Source organism: Pediculus humanus, genomic scaffold (genome assembly GCF_000006295.1).
Source record: "Pediculus humanus corporis 1103172107369 genomic scaffold, whole genome shotgun sequence".
NCBI classification, from domain to species: Eukaryota; Metazoa; Arthropoda; class Insecta; order Psocodea; family Pediculidae; genus Pediculus; species Pediculus humanus.
Window position 1 is genome coordinate 76,334 of NW_002986997.1, and position 15,095 is coordinate 91,428.

The 15,095-nt window shown below is 27.8% G+C and overlaps 6 protein-coding genes across 6 annotated transcripts in view; 3 read left to right on the forward strand and 3 right to left on the reverse strand.

The window, feature by feature from the left end:
- Phum_PHUM009790 (Phosphoribosylformylglycinamidine synthase, putative) overlaps positions 1-2,684 on the forward strand; it is a gene marked incomplete at both ends in the record, with an annotated part of 5,391 nt that extends 2,707 nt beyond the window's left edge. Inside the window, 9 exons of the mRNA XM_002422692.1 lie at positions 15-160; positions 264-570; positions 649-885; positions 969-1,234; positions 1,328-1,529; positions 1,627-1,803; positions 1,892-2,059; positions 2,130-2,320; positions 2,400-2,684. Coding sequence (XP_002422737.1) covers positions 15-160; positions 264-570; positions 649-885; positions 969-1,234; positions 1,328-1,529; positions 1,627-1,803; positions 1,892-2,059; positions 2,130-2,320; positions 2,400-2,684 — 1,979 coding nt within the window. The remainder of the gene's footprint in view (positions 1-14; positions 161-263; positions 571-648; positions 886-968; positions 1,235-1,327; positions 1,530-1,626; positions 1,804-1,891; positions 2,060-2,129; positions 2,321-2,399) is intronic.
- Positions 2,685-3,827: 1,143 nt separating this feature from the next.
- Phum_PHUM009800 (uncharacterized protein) lies at positions 3,828-6,340 on the forward strand (the record flags this gene model as incomplete). Its single annotated transcript, XM_002422693.1, has 8 exons — positions 3,828-3,942; positions 4,035-4,142; positions 4,315-4,465; positions 4,542-4,616; positions 4,696-4,895; positions 5,337-5,503; positions 5,871-5,979; positions 6,093-6,340. 8 exons carry the CDS (start codon positions 3,828-3,830, stop codon positions 6,338-6,340), a joined length of 1,173 nt encoding a protein of 390 aa, XP_002422738.1.
- Positions 6,341-6,943: 603 nt separating this feature from the next.
- Positions 6,944-7,473, reverse strand: Phum_PHUM009810 (hepatoma up-regulated protein, putative; the record flags this gene model as incomplete). The annotated part of the gene is made up of 2 exons (XM_002422694.1): positions 6,944-7,143; positions 7,332-7,473. 2 exons carry the CDS (start codon positions 7,471-7,473, stop codon positions 6,944-6,946), a joined length of 342 nt encoding a protein of 113 aa, XP_002422739.1.
- A 454-nt stretch (positions 7,474-7,927) lies between these two features.
- Positions 7,928-9,073, reverse strand: Phum_PHUM009820 (short-chain dehydrogenase, putative; the record flags this gene model as incomplete). Its single annotated transcript, XM_002422695.1, has 5 exons — positions 7,928-8,095; positions 8,170-8,297; positions 8,391-8,520; positions 8,606-8,864; positions 8,949-9,073. The coding sequence occupies 5 exons, from the start codon at positions 9,071-9,073 to the stop codon at positions 7,928-7,930; spliced, it is 810 nt and encodes a 269-aa protein (XP_002422740.1).
- Positions 9,074-9,691: 618 nt separating this feature from the next.
- On the forward strand, positions 9,692-11,039 carry Phum_PHUM009830 (ganglioside-induced differentiation-associated protein 1, 2 gdap, putative; the record flags this gene model as incomplete). The annotated part of the gene is made up of 5 exons (XM_002422696.1): positions 9,692-9,808; positions 9,900-10,092; positions 10,174-10,340; positions 10,471-10,648; positions 10,732-11,039. 5 exons carry the CDS (start codon positions 9,692-9,694, stop codon positions 11,037-11,039), a joined length of 963 nt encoding a protein of 320 aa, XP_002422741.1.
- Positions 11,040-12,846: 1,807 nt separating this feature from the next.
- Phum_PHUM009840 (uncharacterized protein) lies at positions 12,847-13,890 on the reverse strand (the record flags this gene model as incomplete). The annotated part of the gene is made up of 1 exon (XM_002422697.1): positions 12,847-13,890. One exon carries the CDS (start codon positions 13,888-13,890, stop codon positions 12,847-12,849), a length of 1,044 nt encoding a protein of 347 aa, XP_002422742.1.
- Between the last annotated feature and the right edge of the window lie 1,205 nt (positions 13,891-15,095).

Below are 15,095 nucleotides of genomic sequence, written 5' to 3' on the forward strand. Positions count from 1 at the left end.
TCACTGTGAAGAAGCGCTAAATAGGGTTTTACGATTACCATCAGTAGCGAGTAAAAGATATTTAACTAATAAAGTAGATAGATGCGTAACTGGATTAATCGCTCAACAACAATGTGTGGGACCTCTGCATACTCCTTTAGCTGATGTTGCGGTTACTGCCGTTTCCCATTTCAATTTGGTAAATTTAATTTTAATAAAATAATTATAAAATTAAATTATAAAAGTAATATGTTAATCACACATTGGTTACTCCAATTGGATAGGAGGGTATAGCTACTTCGATTGGAGAACAACCAATTAAAGGACTTTTGTGTCCTAAAGCTGGTGCTCGAATGACCGTTGCTGAAGCTCTCACCAATTTAGTTTTTGCCAAAATTTCAAATTTAAAAGATGTCAAATGCTCAGGAAATTGGATGTGGGCTGCAAAATTACCCGGAGAAGGAGCAGCTTTAGTACAAGCATGCAAAGCGATGTGCGAAGTTATGAAAAAACTAGGAATTGCTGTGGATGGTGGCAAAGACTCATTGAGTATGGCAGCTCGTGTCGAGAGTGAAACAGTTAAAGCCCCAGGTTACTCATTTTAAAATAGGTATCATTTTAAAAAAAAAAAAGAAGCAAGTATGAGTTATTAATTTTCATTTTGTTCAGGAACTTTGGTCATTTCGACTTACGCTCCGTGTCCCGACATAAGAAACGTTATAACCCCTGATTTAAAAGTTTCAACGAATTCCATGTTGCTTTTTGTCGATTTATCTGGCGGAATGTCTCGTCTTGGAGGATCAGCTTTAGCTCAATGTTACGGACAACTTGGAAGTGAAGTTTCAGATTTAGATAATCCGGAACTTTTAAAATCTGCTTTCAACGTCACTCAAAAACTTATCCAAGGTCTCATAAAATTACATGAACCGAAATTATTTCGCCATTTTTTTTTTTCTTAATTAATACTCCTATAAAAAAATAATTTTCAGAAAACAAATTGTTGTCGGGGCATGATATCAGTGACGGTGGTTTAATAACTACCCTATTAGAAATGAGTTTCGGGGGTGTAATTGGAATTGATGTAAACGTCACTCATAAAACTACCGATCCGATATCGACATTATTCGCCGAAGAAGTTGGTTGGGTACTGGAAGTTGATAACGAAAATAATGGCTACGTATTAAATGAATTTAAAATGGCGAACGTTCCTTGTTACGTAGTAGGACGTACTTGTGGTTTCGGAATGAATTCACCGGTGATTATTATTAATATTAATAAAAAAAAATCTAATAATAATGATTATTGTATTACTTATAAATTTTAATTTACATTAAATGTAATTAAATAGATTGTCGTCAGGGTAAATAACAAACAAGTTCTTTCGAGCAAAGTCTATGACATGTATAAAATATGGGAAGAAACAAGTTACCGACTCGAACTTCGTCAAGCCTCACCGAAATGTGTTCAAGAAGAATTTAACGGTTTGAAACATCGTAAAGGACCAATATACAAATTGTCTTTTGATCCTTCGTCTCCTCTAAAACCATCGAGTAGATTGACAAGTGGTAAGAAAAAGAATAACGTAATTCGTAACGTTTTTACTCTTGATTTATACATAATAAAAAAAAAATTTATATTTTCGTTCAGCACCGAGGGTAGCCGTTATAAGAGAAGAAGGATCGAATGGAGATCGTGAAATGGCGGCTTCTTTATTTCAAGCCGGTTTTGAAGTTTGGGATGTTACAATGCAAGATTTATTAAATAAGACTGTTACTGTCGATTATTTTAGAGGAATTATTTTCCCAGGTGGATTCAGTTACGCGGGTTAGTATAAATGATGATAATATTCTAAATAAAGTTGGGGGAGGAGGGGGGAAATAAGTTTAAGATAAAATTTAAAATTTTTTTTCAGATGTTATGGGTTCTGCAAAAGGATGGGCAGCAAGTTTATTATTTCATCCAAATCTGAAAGCTCAATTTAAAGCTTTTGCCGGTAGGAGCGACACGTTCAGTTTAGGTGTTTGTAATGGCTGTCAATTAATGTCACTGCTTGGTTGGATTGGAATCAGATCGCAAGATGGTAAGGAAAAAAAAAATTTTTTTTAATAAAATCACATAAAAATTTGGGATTTTTTTGTTGTTGTTGTTAGAAGACAAAGGATTATCTCAACCTGATCCCGAAATCGTATTGGATCATAATCTTTCTGAAAGATTTGAATGCAGGTTTACATCAGTGAAATTTATGGAAAGCCCTGCCATCATGCTCAAAGGCATGGCAGGAAGCGTATTTGGAGTGTGGGTGGCTCATGGTGAAGGACGTTTTACGATGAAAAATGAAAAAGTATATTTTTTAAATTAAGCTAATAATTATTCACATTTTCACATGAATTACAAACAAAAAAAAAAATATTTTTCGACAGGTTTTTAATGAACTATTGAGGAAAAATGCATTGGCAATAAGATATGTTGATGATAATGGTGAACCCACTGAAGTTTATCCAATGAATCCTAACGGATCTAAATTAGGTGTGGCTGGAATTTGTTCATTAGATGGACGTCATTTGGCAATGATGCCTCATCCTGAAAGATGTACTCAACTCTGGCAATGGCCTGTTTTACCAAACGAATTTAAAAACTTAACAGCATCACCCTGGTTAAGAATTTTCCAAAATGCTTTCGCTTGGTGCCATGAAAATCAAAATTAATGATTCGATTGTCATTAAACCGATTAATTAATTTGTAGCATAGATAGTTTGTACAGCAAAACCGATAATATATGAATAAAATTAACCATGAAATATTTATTGTTATTTTTATTAAAATTAAAATTAGTAATAATATACACCTATCGCTTTGAATTAAGATTACTTATATTTTGAATATTTGAAATGATAATACAATTTTGTTTGTTATATAAAATTTGCATTTAAAGCAAAGCAAACTTTAAAATTTTTCATTGAAAAATTATTATTTCTTATTAGAAAAGGTAATTTCCAACGGTTATAATTTTTATTAAAAATTATTCGAGTGTAGAATTTCACACAAAATGGATTAAATGGATTGAGTATAAAAATATTCTGTTTTGTAAAGTTTTATTAAAAATCAAAAGCACAAAAAAAAAAACGGTAAAATATTTTTAAAAATTATTTTTTTTATTTATTTATTACTACTACTTCACTATAAGAAATTACGAGAGAGAGAAAAAATTTAACGGATTTTACGATAGCAGAAGACAATTTAAAAATGGCTTGAAACCACGCATACCAAATACGCCACACGACTAGTTGGTAAATAATCGTACCAATAATAATATATATCCCGTTTTTAAATTTATTTAATTCATTAATTTAAATGAATTTTTATAAAATGTTTACTGAATTAATAAAAGAACAATATATTTTAAGGATTTTTTTTTAATTTGCCGGATTTTATTAGCTGTAACTAGCATCCAAAATATCCATATATAAAATCTGAATGCAAATTAAAATAGTTAGAATTTATAATAAAACAATGTAAGTTTTATTTTGACTATATAAATTGACTTATTAAATAAATTCTTTTTTTTTTTTTTAAATTTAATGGATTTTATTAAAAATCAATATTTATTAATTAAATCATTTATTAGGACACCAGTGGAAAAATTAATTTTTAATATAACTTTATAATAATTTTTTTTTTTTAAAAAAAAAGGGTTTTACCGCGGTGTAAAACAAGTTTTAAAGTGAATTATAAATACTATAATATTGTGTTTTTTTTATGAAATAATTATTTTACTACTTTTTTATTCAAGGGCTGCGTCATTTCCAGAGTACAAAAAATTTCATGTCAGTAGCACTGAAGAAAGAGACATGATGAAAGATCCAGCAAAAGTTACATGCAGAATTTTTGTTGGAAATTTACCAACTGATGATATGGAGAGGAAAGACTTAAAAGATTTGTTTAGTAAATTTGGTCTTGTTACAGGTATGAACTTAAAACTCATAAATAATAATATATATTTTCTTTTAGAGTTTTTATATGTATTATTTCATGGATTAAATAAAAATTATTTGTAGGAGTTTTACTGAATAGAGGTTTCGGTTTTGTGCAATTCGATAATGAAACGAGTGCAGCAGAAGCGATAAAAAGTAATGGAACTATTATGTTTAATGGTAAAAAAGTAGGTGAGTATAATTAAATTTTGTAATAACTTATCATACTATTGAAAAAGTATCAATTTTTTTTATATGCAAATAAAATCGAATTATAATTTTTACTTTTATTATTATTATTACGATTTATATTAAACTCGATTGTTCTTGTTTGGAAAACTTTCACACATTTATTAATTTTTAGATATTAGGCCTGCCAGAAGACATGGTTCAGATAAAAAAGAAGTAGAAAGAGATAGATCTCCAAATAGTGATTATTTTGATAGAGGAAGAGATGTTACAAGATATCCTGTCGATCCTAATGCTCCACCAGTTAGGTCATCAGTTCCTTTTAGGTAATACAAATTGTTAATTTTACCAATTTCAAATCTCAAACTAAAGATAATAATAATAATAAATTTTTTTTTCCAGAAGTGCATATCCTCCTTCGGCTTTAACTGATCGAGCCAATGACTGTGAAATAATAGTTATAAACAAAAAGCAAACGTTTGTATCACAGTATCGATGAAAAAAAAAAAAAAATTTACTTTAGAAATATTCTTTATAAAAGAAACTTTTTTTCCAGGGAATATGCAGAATCAATAGAAGTTAGATTAAAAAAATTAGGTTTAACAGTTGATTTATTATTTCCTAACGAAGAAGTACCCGTGACGAGAGTTTTAGCAAAAATAGCATCGAGAGGAAGTTTATACGCCATATTAATTATGCCACAAAATGAAGATCATCGGAGTTTAACATTAAATATTTTACACGGGCAACCTCAAGGTTTGTGTTAAAGATATGAATTTTAAATTCAAATAATTATTTATGACAATTTAAAATACTTAAGTTTTTAATGTTGAAAAATGACACAAACAAAAAAAAAAATACTTTTTTTTTATGTCTTCAAATTGTTCCAAACAATCGTCAAATGTGTCACACGGTTTTGATTTTTGCACATAATTATTAATTTTTTTTTTTTTAAAATGAAACCGCGGTGGTAACGTGAATCGGCCATTTTTAATTTACTTCCTATAAATAAAAAATAACGATAATTATTTTAATTAAAACGATGTCATTAATGACGTAATCGGCGGGTTTTTATTTAAACGGCGTTCGCGGTTTTTTTTTATTTTATTTTGTAAATTTTGTTTGTTTGTTTGTTTGTTTTTATTTTGTGAAAATTTTTTTATTATAAATGGTTGAATTTTGTGAATATTTTACCAGAACATAGAAATATGCCGCTTGAAGATGCCATTAATTTGCTAGCTAGAAATTTCGATGCGTATCTTCTACGCGAAAAGGCTAGCCGTCCATCTGAAGTTAACGTTGTGCCCGCGACGGGTCCACTTACCGCCATTAATTTAACCGACAGACATCCCGAAGCCATTCAAGTAAGTTTAATATTTTATAATGAATACGCGATAAAGCGACGTTTCGAAACATTTTACTCTTATTTATTTATTTATTTTGTTTATAAAAGAATAATAATATTATTATTGAAAAGGATTATAAATTATATGAAATTGTTTTTGTTTTTTTGTTTTTTTTGTGTGTTTTCTTCCACCCCCCCCCCCCCATATTTTTTCTTTTAGGAATCGTTTTTTTGTTTCATTGAAGAATAATTTGGATGTTCTTCCGGTAATAAATACTAATTATAATAATAACTAATAGATTAAATTTTGTTTTTTTACAGATTAATCAAAAGTAAGTCGTTAAAAAGTGAAAAAAAAAAATTTATTTTATATTGTTTGTCAACAGGTATTATTAAATCTTTTGGCGGATAATAGACAGTTGACGGTTCTTCAATACGATAAAGTAATATCGTACCTTCAAGGTAGAAAAGAACTTCAACTCAAAGTCGAACTCGGTGATACTTCATTGCCAACGACAACAAGTAATTATATTTTTATTTTATTTAAAAAAGATTAAAATTTTGGCCTTTTTTTCTTATTTGATGATTTTTTGTTGTTTTTGAAAAAGTTCCCAGCGTGTCTTTATCAACGGTCGACGGTCAAAAACAACAAGAACTTCAATCTAGAATATTAAACATTCTTAATAACAAAACGGCAAATTTAATACAACCGTCACCGTTAGTACAACAACAACAACAACAACCGACACCTACACAAACTCCAATTCTTAACGATCCAAATGTACAAAAAGTGCTGGATAGTTTAATGCAAAGTGATTTGTTACGTAAAATATCAGGAGGACCTTCACGATTTTAATATGAAAGAAAAAAATAATAAAAAATGGCGACAAAATGTTGTAATTTATTTGTTTTCTTTTATAATGAAAAAGATGTAATAAGGCAGATGCAGAGAGAGAGAGAGAGAGAGAGAGAGAGAGAGATTGTGTCATTTGGACAAAAATTTATACATAAATATAATTTGAAAATTTTTTTTTTATAAATATCTCCCTGTAAGAATAATATTTTAATTATTATTATCATTAATCAATGCGTTGATTGAAAAAAAAAAATTTTTTTAAAAAGAAAAACATTTTTGAATAAAGTAGATGATAAAAAAAAAAAAAAAGAAAATTTATTCACAAAAAGAAAAGGTAAATTTTGTACAAAAAAATTTTTTTTTTTTTTTTTTTCAATTCTTTTGTTTTGGTCTGGAAGTATCCCTTTCTCCAGCACTTTTAGATTTTTTCATTATTTTTTCTGAATCTTCCGTTATTTCGTTAACTTCTTTTAATTTATAAGCACTTTCCGGTTTTAAATTATTTTTTATATCAGGTTCGCGACTTCTCGACTGGAAAAAGGGAAAAATAATTTTTTTTAAATACGTTTGGGAAATTGTAAAAAGAAATTATTATTATTATTATTATTTACTTACTCTTCTTGGTTTTTTATTTTCCAAATCTCGATAAATTGATTTAATTTCATTTACTTGTATGAGTATGAGTTCCCAAAAACCTTGAAGATCGTTTAATGTTATTTCTTTTTCCGATGTTTTATTTTCCGATTGATCAATTAAACCTTCAAATTGCTTAAATTTTTCAGATAATAACAAACGAGTTTTACCTTTCGAATTAAAAATTAGAAAAAAAAAATTTATTATTTATTATTTTAATGAAGGATATGTTTATATCATTTTTATAAATAAGTTTCATTAAGGCTTATCATTATTTATTAAATAGTATATATATATATATATTATTTTATCATGAAAATTATGTCGAATTATAATTATTTATACGAATTTTACTTACCGACAACGGACCTTATACGACCTTGTGTATCTCTTGATATATTTTTATCAGAATTTACTTTTGTATGCCAAAAATCAGACAAATTATCTAAATTTTCACGTTCCGTTCGAAGGACATCTCGAAATTCTTCGTAACTATTCATTTTTTAAATAAAAAAAAAAAATTTTGTTTTTTTGAAATTTAATAAAGGCCAAAATGTGATTTTTACTTAACAATTTTTTTCAATTGAAGTCGTATAAATTTAAATAAATCAAAAAAAAAAGAAACAAAGTTTGAATTTTATTTTTGACGTGTCAGTAGAATAATTTTAAATTTACCTCAACGTAAAAGGCCGTTTTGACCGTTTAAATTAAATGGCGCGATAAATGGAAATGGTTAATCGTGGGTTTGTGTTATTAAAAGGGTTTATTTTAAATAAATAATAATCGTATTACAAAATGCAAGTTTATTATAATAAAAAAGTAAAAGTTTATGTTAAATTAAAATCTTTTATTATAAACATAGCACCCATTGACGTTTCCCAATATTTGTTCGATTAGTATTATAAACAACAAAAATATTATGTACAAGTGTATGTTAGTAATTTTTTTTTTACATTAAAGTCTTGATTGCATTCCACCAGCTATAACAATTGTTTCTCCAGTAATGTATGAGGCATCATTGGAACACAGAAAAGTAACAGTTCCAGCAATGTCATCTGGCTGAGCCAATTTATTCATTGGAATTTGTTGCAAAGCAATTTCTTTAGCTGGACCAGTTGATATCTGAAATTTTATTAAATTTTATTTTTATTTATTTAAAAATGTTATAAACCAAAAAATATTGTAAGCATACTAACTGCAGCTGAAAACTTTGTTTCTACAATTCCTGGAGCAATGCAATTGACTCTAATATTATCACAGGCTAAATCTTGGCTTGCAGCTTTCGTTAATCCCAAAAGAGCTGTTTTACTAACAGAATAAGCTCCTAAAAGCTGTGAAAATAATTTCAATCAAATAATTTTATTAATTTTAATAAAATAATAATGTAAATACTAATATACCTTAAAAGGTTGATAACCAGCAATTGAAGAAACGAAAACAATGGAACCTCCATTTCTTTTTTGCATGAGTGGAACAGCTTGTTTAGCGAGCAAATAAGCTGCCTTAACATTGATTTCAAAAATTTTATCCCACACTTTTTCCTCACACTTAAAGACAAAAATTAATAAGTAAAATACTTTTGTATTTTTTTTTTTTCAGTTATAATTATTTAAATAATAATTTTTTAATTACTTCTAAAACTGGACCAGTTTCAGGATTTACTGCAGCATTAGAAACTAATATATCAACTCCTCCGTAACATTCGACAGCAGTTTTAAATAATTCATTCCTTTGCTCTGCATTACCAACATGACAAACAACTCCAGTAACATTTTTTAAACCTTCACAATGAAGTTTCTCCACAGCAGACTCGACATTATTTTTTTTCCTACTGCTAATCACAACATTAGCTCCATTTACAGCTAAATTTTTGGCTATCGCAAATCCTATACTGTGAAAATATTTAAATTAATTTTAAAAAAAGACTGTCATTACTATCCATTTTATAATTTTTTTAACAATTACTACTTCTCACCCATCAGTTGATGCTGTTACAACTGCTACTTTTCCATCTAATTTTTTCGGATAAGTTGAAGCACAACAACTTTGAATAACATGACCACGATAATTATTAACTAATCTTGTCATTATTCTCAACATCTGAAAAAGTTTTGTAACTTTTAGTAAATTGAATAATGCATACATTTAATGATAATTTTTTTATGTTTTTGAATAATTATTTCTAAATATTCGTTTGCTTTATAGAATTATTTTAAAATAAAAGATTATGATAACTTACCGGATTTGTTATTAATATTACTTATTGAAAGTTTTTAAATGGTCATTTAAAAAACTTTTGAATTATTGTCAAACTCTTTGTTTGTTCGTAAAAGTAAATTCATAAATCATGAACAAAGCAATTAATTAAATTCGATTCCTTTCTTTTAAATAACGAATTAATAATTTAAGTGTAATATAAATTAAATCATTTTTTAAATTTTTAAGTAAATTAATAAAGTGTTACACACAATGATAAATATTTTTAAGTATCATTAGTAGGCCTAATATGAAGTTTTTGAAAGGTTTCGTGTCATCAGCTTTACGACAAGAACGACCAAAGTTCTACTGTCTGTGATTATTTTGTACAAAAAAAATCATGTTTATGGTTAAGTCCTTGACATTCTTCCGTAATTTTTATTATATAGTTATATTATTTAAACTCAATTTATAGAAATTATTTAAATTTTAAATAATATTTATCATTCGAGAAACGTGACGATGGTAGTCCACGAAGAAAGTGTCAAATCAGATAATGTTAAATTTAAACCGGAGGAAAATCAAAATGAAAACGAATTGGTTTTATACTGTTATCACCATTGTTTTCATTCTCAAAAAGTAATGAAAAATTTAATAAATGGTTTTTGCATTGCATATGATAAAAAAAATATAGTAATCGATTGTAATATTTTGAAATAATTTTTTTTAGGTACTCATGGCACTCTATGAAAAAAACTTATCTTTTACAATACATATTGTAGATGTGACAAAAAATGAACAGTATCAAAAATGGTTTTTAAACATTAATCCAAGGGGAACTATTCCTGTTTTAAAAGATGGAATTAAATACATTCCCAGTTCTAAAAGAATTCTCAATTATCTTGAGGATAATTTCAGTAATGGTAAATTTCGATTATTAGAAACGTTTAAAATTTTACTTTGTAGTACATGTAAAAGTAATAATTTGCAAAAAAAATTTTCAGGAGAACACAAGAGATTAATTCCCATTGACAAAGGTATGAAAACAAAACAGACTGTTGTAAATTTTCATGAAAAACTTTGTAGAATATCACCATTCATGGTCACTATTGGAAGCTTTATTAACAATAGATGGTCTCGTGATTTTAAATATCCTTATTCCATACCGACTGTGAGGCATTTAATTAAGGGTAAAAAAAACATTTTTATTAACAATGTCTCTTATAATTGTTAACAACCTCTTATAATTGTATTATGATAATTTAAAATTTATTATAGTTTCAACGCTTAAGAACTTTCAGACTATAAGAAAATATGCTTTTGAAAATCCACAATTCACTGAATCATTATTACAAAGAGCTCAAGAAGAAGAAAAGAAAAATTTTTGGGCTGTGAGTCATGACCAATATCTTGCTACCATAGACAGCATAGAAGATCTATTAAATGAGGCAGAGCTTGCATTAGTAGATAGAGAAAAAGGTAAATTAACATTAAAAAAACTCTCTCTTACAAACATTTAAAGGTATATTTTTAATAATAAAATGTGTTTATTATAATTTTAGATAAAGCTGATTGGTGGCTGTTTACAGATAGTTTCACTATCGCTGACATTTCTTTTATCATGCTCTTAGACAGATTATCTAGGCTAGGAATGGAAGCCAGCATGTGGACAAGAGGTGTCAGACCTCATATTGATATGTATTTTCAACGTGCTCAACAAAGGAAATCTTATAAAAAAACAATACCAACCATAAAGACTGATATCACATTTTTTTTAAAAACTAGGTCTCATTTAATCATAGGTTTTAGTTTGGTCACTGCCATAATTACTGGTCTTGTTGGGGGTTTTATTTTACTTAAAAATAAATAAAATTATTTTTAATAACTTATTTTATTATCAGGGAAATTTAGTTAAAGTTATAGCAAACTTTAATATTAATATAATTTATTAAAATTTTACTTTACGATTATACACACACGCAAACATAATATGAGCTTTATATGGGGTATGTATGACTTACGTATTTACATAATTTATTTATTTTTTTATTTAAATTTTTCAATTATGAAATGCTCAACATAAATTAATAATTTGAAAAACAAAAATATTTAACTTTTAATTAAAAAAGGAGACAGAAACTTAACTATTTAAAATTTAAGACCAAATTGTAAACCAGGAAGGCCTGCAGGATTCTAATGACCACCAATGCCAAGACTCATTGGTATGATTGCAAGATGTATATTTGTCTTCCATAAAAACAACGACATCATTTCCAATTAAAAGTTTTCCACCATAAGTGGAACTTTCCACCACACTTTTAGTTTTTCACCATAATTGACAATTTCCAAAGGTAAACATGTTGGAAAAAATGTGTTTATTTCCTAACCGAGAGATTATCAGTATAATCAAAACTCATATGTAATTAATTTCATGTTGTTCTTAATGATTTTCTATACTTTGCTCAAATTTAAACACAGAAATTTTTTTTAATTAATGAATTTTATAAATTTTTTTTTGTAAAAAAAAGTCAGTTGTAAGATTAGTTAGCGATGAGCTATTTTAATAAAAACCTCCAATTTTATTTTATATATATATTATTATATTGTATTCGATTCAGGGTTTTATTGTATTTTTTTTCTTCTTTTTTGACACAATGTATTTATAAAATTTAAATGAAAAAAAAAAAAAATTAAATCAAACATTTTTAAGAAAATATAAATATATATTTTAATAAAAATATAATACATTAATTTTATTATTTTATTATATAATAAAAAATAATATCAGATGCAAGTTCTTTCGTTAAATATATTCTTACATAACTTAAAAAAAATTAATATCGAGATACACTCAATATATCAGAACAACATAATTTTTTTAAGAGGTGTCATTTTTTATTTTAACACCAAAGGAAAAATTTAAACCAACATTTAATTTATGATTGCTTGTTCGTTTTTTCAATTAAAATGATACATGAAAACAAAGTTTTCGTAATAACAAAATAAGAATAATAATAAGAGGTTCATTATTAAAGTATACATAATAATAAATAAAAATGACAGAGATAAAATATTTTTTTATTATTTTATCACACACACACACACACACATGTGTATTTTTTGAAAAAATAAATAAATACAAAATAAATAATATATTAAAAAAATTTTATTACATAATTAATCACTCTTAATAAAATTGAATAATTTTTTGTAATAAATTTTTTTTTTTCGTAACGCTTTACAGAAAAATAGAAAAAAAAAAAAAAACAATATTATTTTTTAACAAAGAAAATAAAATATATATGTAAAAGAATCAACAAATAATATGGTAACAATTCTTGTCGAATGTATACACAAGAAAAATATAAATAAATGTATGAGAAGAAAAATATGAAAAAAAATAGATATATTTTAAATGAAAGTCATGGATTTGAATTAGTAATACTTTTATCCTGTATAATTATTATACATAGTATAATTTTAAATTTTTTAATATTTTGTCCGTCTTATTTTACTTAATGAAAAATAATCTCAGATAAAACCAAAAAAAAAAAATTTTCATATTCAGTAAAATACATAATAATAATAATAATAATATTCACAACCATTTTCATATGGATTTCTATGAGAATAATTTTATGAGAAAAAAAAAAAAACTAATTAAAAAAACTGAATTATCATTTTGATGTATGCACTGTTTGACCTGAAATAGTCGATATTTTAGGCTTTAAATTATTATTTACTTTTTCCTTTTGATATTTAAATGATCCTTCACCAGGAGATTTTGGAGGGATTTTTAATTTTGGATACCAGTATTTGTAAGTTATGTACCACATTGATATGGCAAAAATACCAGCTATTAATTTTTCTACCATAATGTGATAATACAGGATGGTCGTGATAACCATGAAATCCCATAAAAAAGTTAAAATTGTTAAAGCGACAAATAATCCTTTAACATATGCTGAGAAATTTTTGTAAGAAGCTTTCAATACTAAAAACTCCTCGTCATTTAATAATCTTAAATTACTATTAATATCAACTTCATTTGTGTATCTCATGTGTTCTTCATTTTGTATCATATTTCCAACTTGATTCCAACCGATAATAACTTTAGCTTCTTCCGTTATAACCAAGGCACTCCATATTAGTAAAAAGGCATGACCTGATATATCTAAACTGTACCACAGATAACCTTTTGATAGGCAATTTTTTTTACCACTCTTTAAACCTTCTTGTATAGAACATTTACCAAAATTTTCTTCGACAAAAGCAAAGGCCGATGTGAAAACGTACCAAATTCCAGTGGCCACAACCAATCGAGAAAGATGCATTAAAACTAACTTTCTTTTTCCACAACAATATGTGAAACTGGTTAAAAATACAAAAGGCGTTGTAAGCACCATCGTCCAAAACCATCCGATTTTCACAAAATAAAGATTAAATACGTTATGTGATCTCGAAAAGTATGTTTTTGGAAACGGTAAAAAATCAAATATAAATGAAAAAAATAAACCTCCTAAATATAAAGACACTTTGATATTAGAATTCATAAACAATATTTTACGAAAAATATCAATGAGCAATGTAAATAAAGCTTCTTTTATTGACACGGGATCGGGTAAAGGCCTAGAGCCTTTACCCTCCGGTTTTAAATTTTCCGACTGAATTTTGCTGCGAAAATTTAAAGAACTTGCACTATTTCGTTTGTATGTTGCCATGATTTGTAAATATTCCAAATATTTTTGCCAAAGTTCAGCGTTACCGTTTTCGTATCACGGTTGCCAACTTATCATAATTCTTAGCTTTAGCAAATTATCTGAGTGTCGAACAAAACTTTGGCGCGTTCGAGTCATATTTTTTGCGTCTATGTTTTATTTTTATTCTTATTTTATTATTATAATAATTAATATTATTTTTTGAAGTACACAAAATACGTAAAGTTTATTATTTATTCATTTCATTTCCTTTTTTTTTTATGAAATGCATTTGAAACGTCTTAAAAAGTTCTTTTTATTGGGTTGGCCAGTAAGTAACTACGGATTTTCCACCAATAGATTGTTTGAACATGTTTTTTACAGATATGAACTTTTGGTATCTTATTATTTGATTCCTTCTGTAATATTCAGTATCAAAATTTTATTGAACTTTTAATTTGGATGCGAGCAAAAGACACTTAAACATGCTGGGGAGCCAAAGCGAGCATTTCCTCCACATTTTACTTTTTTATTATTGAAAGGTTGTTAATGTTTCACAAGTTCATAAAAAGTTGTGGGTCGTGTAGGGTGATAAAGTCTTAATAGAACGGCAGTGTCAAAAGTGGTTTGCAAAATTCCGTTCTGGAGATTTTTTTTTGAAAAAAGAAGAGCACTCTGGATCCAGTGGAGGTCGATGATGATCAAATAAAGGCCATAATTGTTATTGATCGGCATAGTTCGACAAGGCACATTACAAAGAACCTAGATGTGTCACATACGTGCATCGAAAACCGTTTGCGGCGTCTTGGGTACCATAAGAAGCTTGATGCATAACTTTGGGGTGCCTTTTTTTTTTTTTTTATTTTAACTATTGATTTTCAGACGGCATTTCTTCTGACTACCCTCTTCTTGGCCGTCGTCTTCGTCTTCGCTTTTCCTTTTTCTTCTTTTTGTCCGGAGCATACGACGGCGAACTCCGGACTTTTCGCGCTCGCGTTCGTGGTCCTCTTTCACCCGCAGGACCGCTTCCGAAAATCGCGAAATCTCGGACCATTCTCGGGGTCCGCGAAGCAACGCATCCACGAGGCCGCGGGTCAACAGGTCAGGTCCGATGACTCCGACAAGCCGCTGCCTGTGTTCGTCCCACGTGGGACATTCCGCGACCGTGTGCTCGATGTCGTCCTCGAGCGCACCGCAGAACCAACATTCCGTCGTCTCCTCTCTGCCGA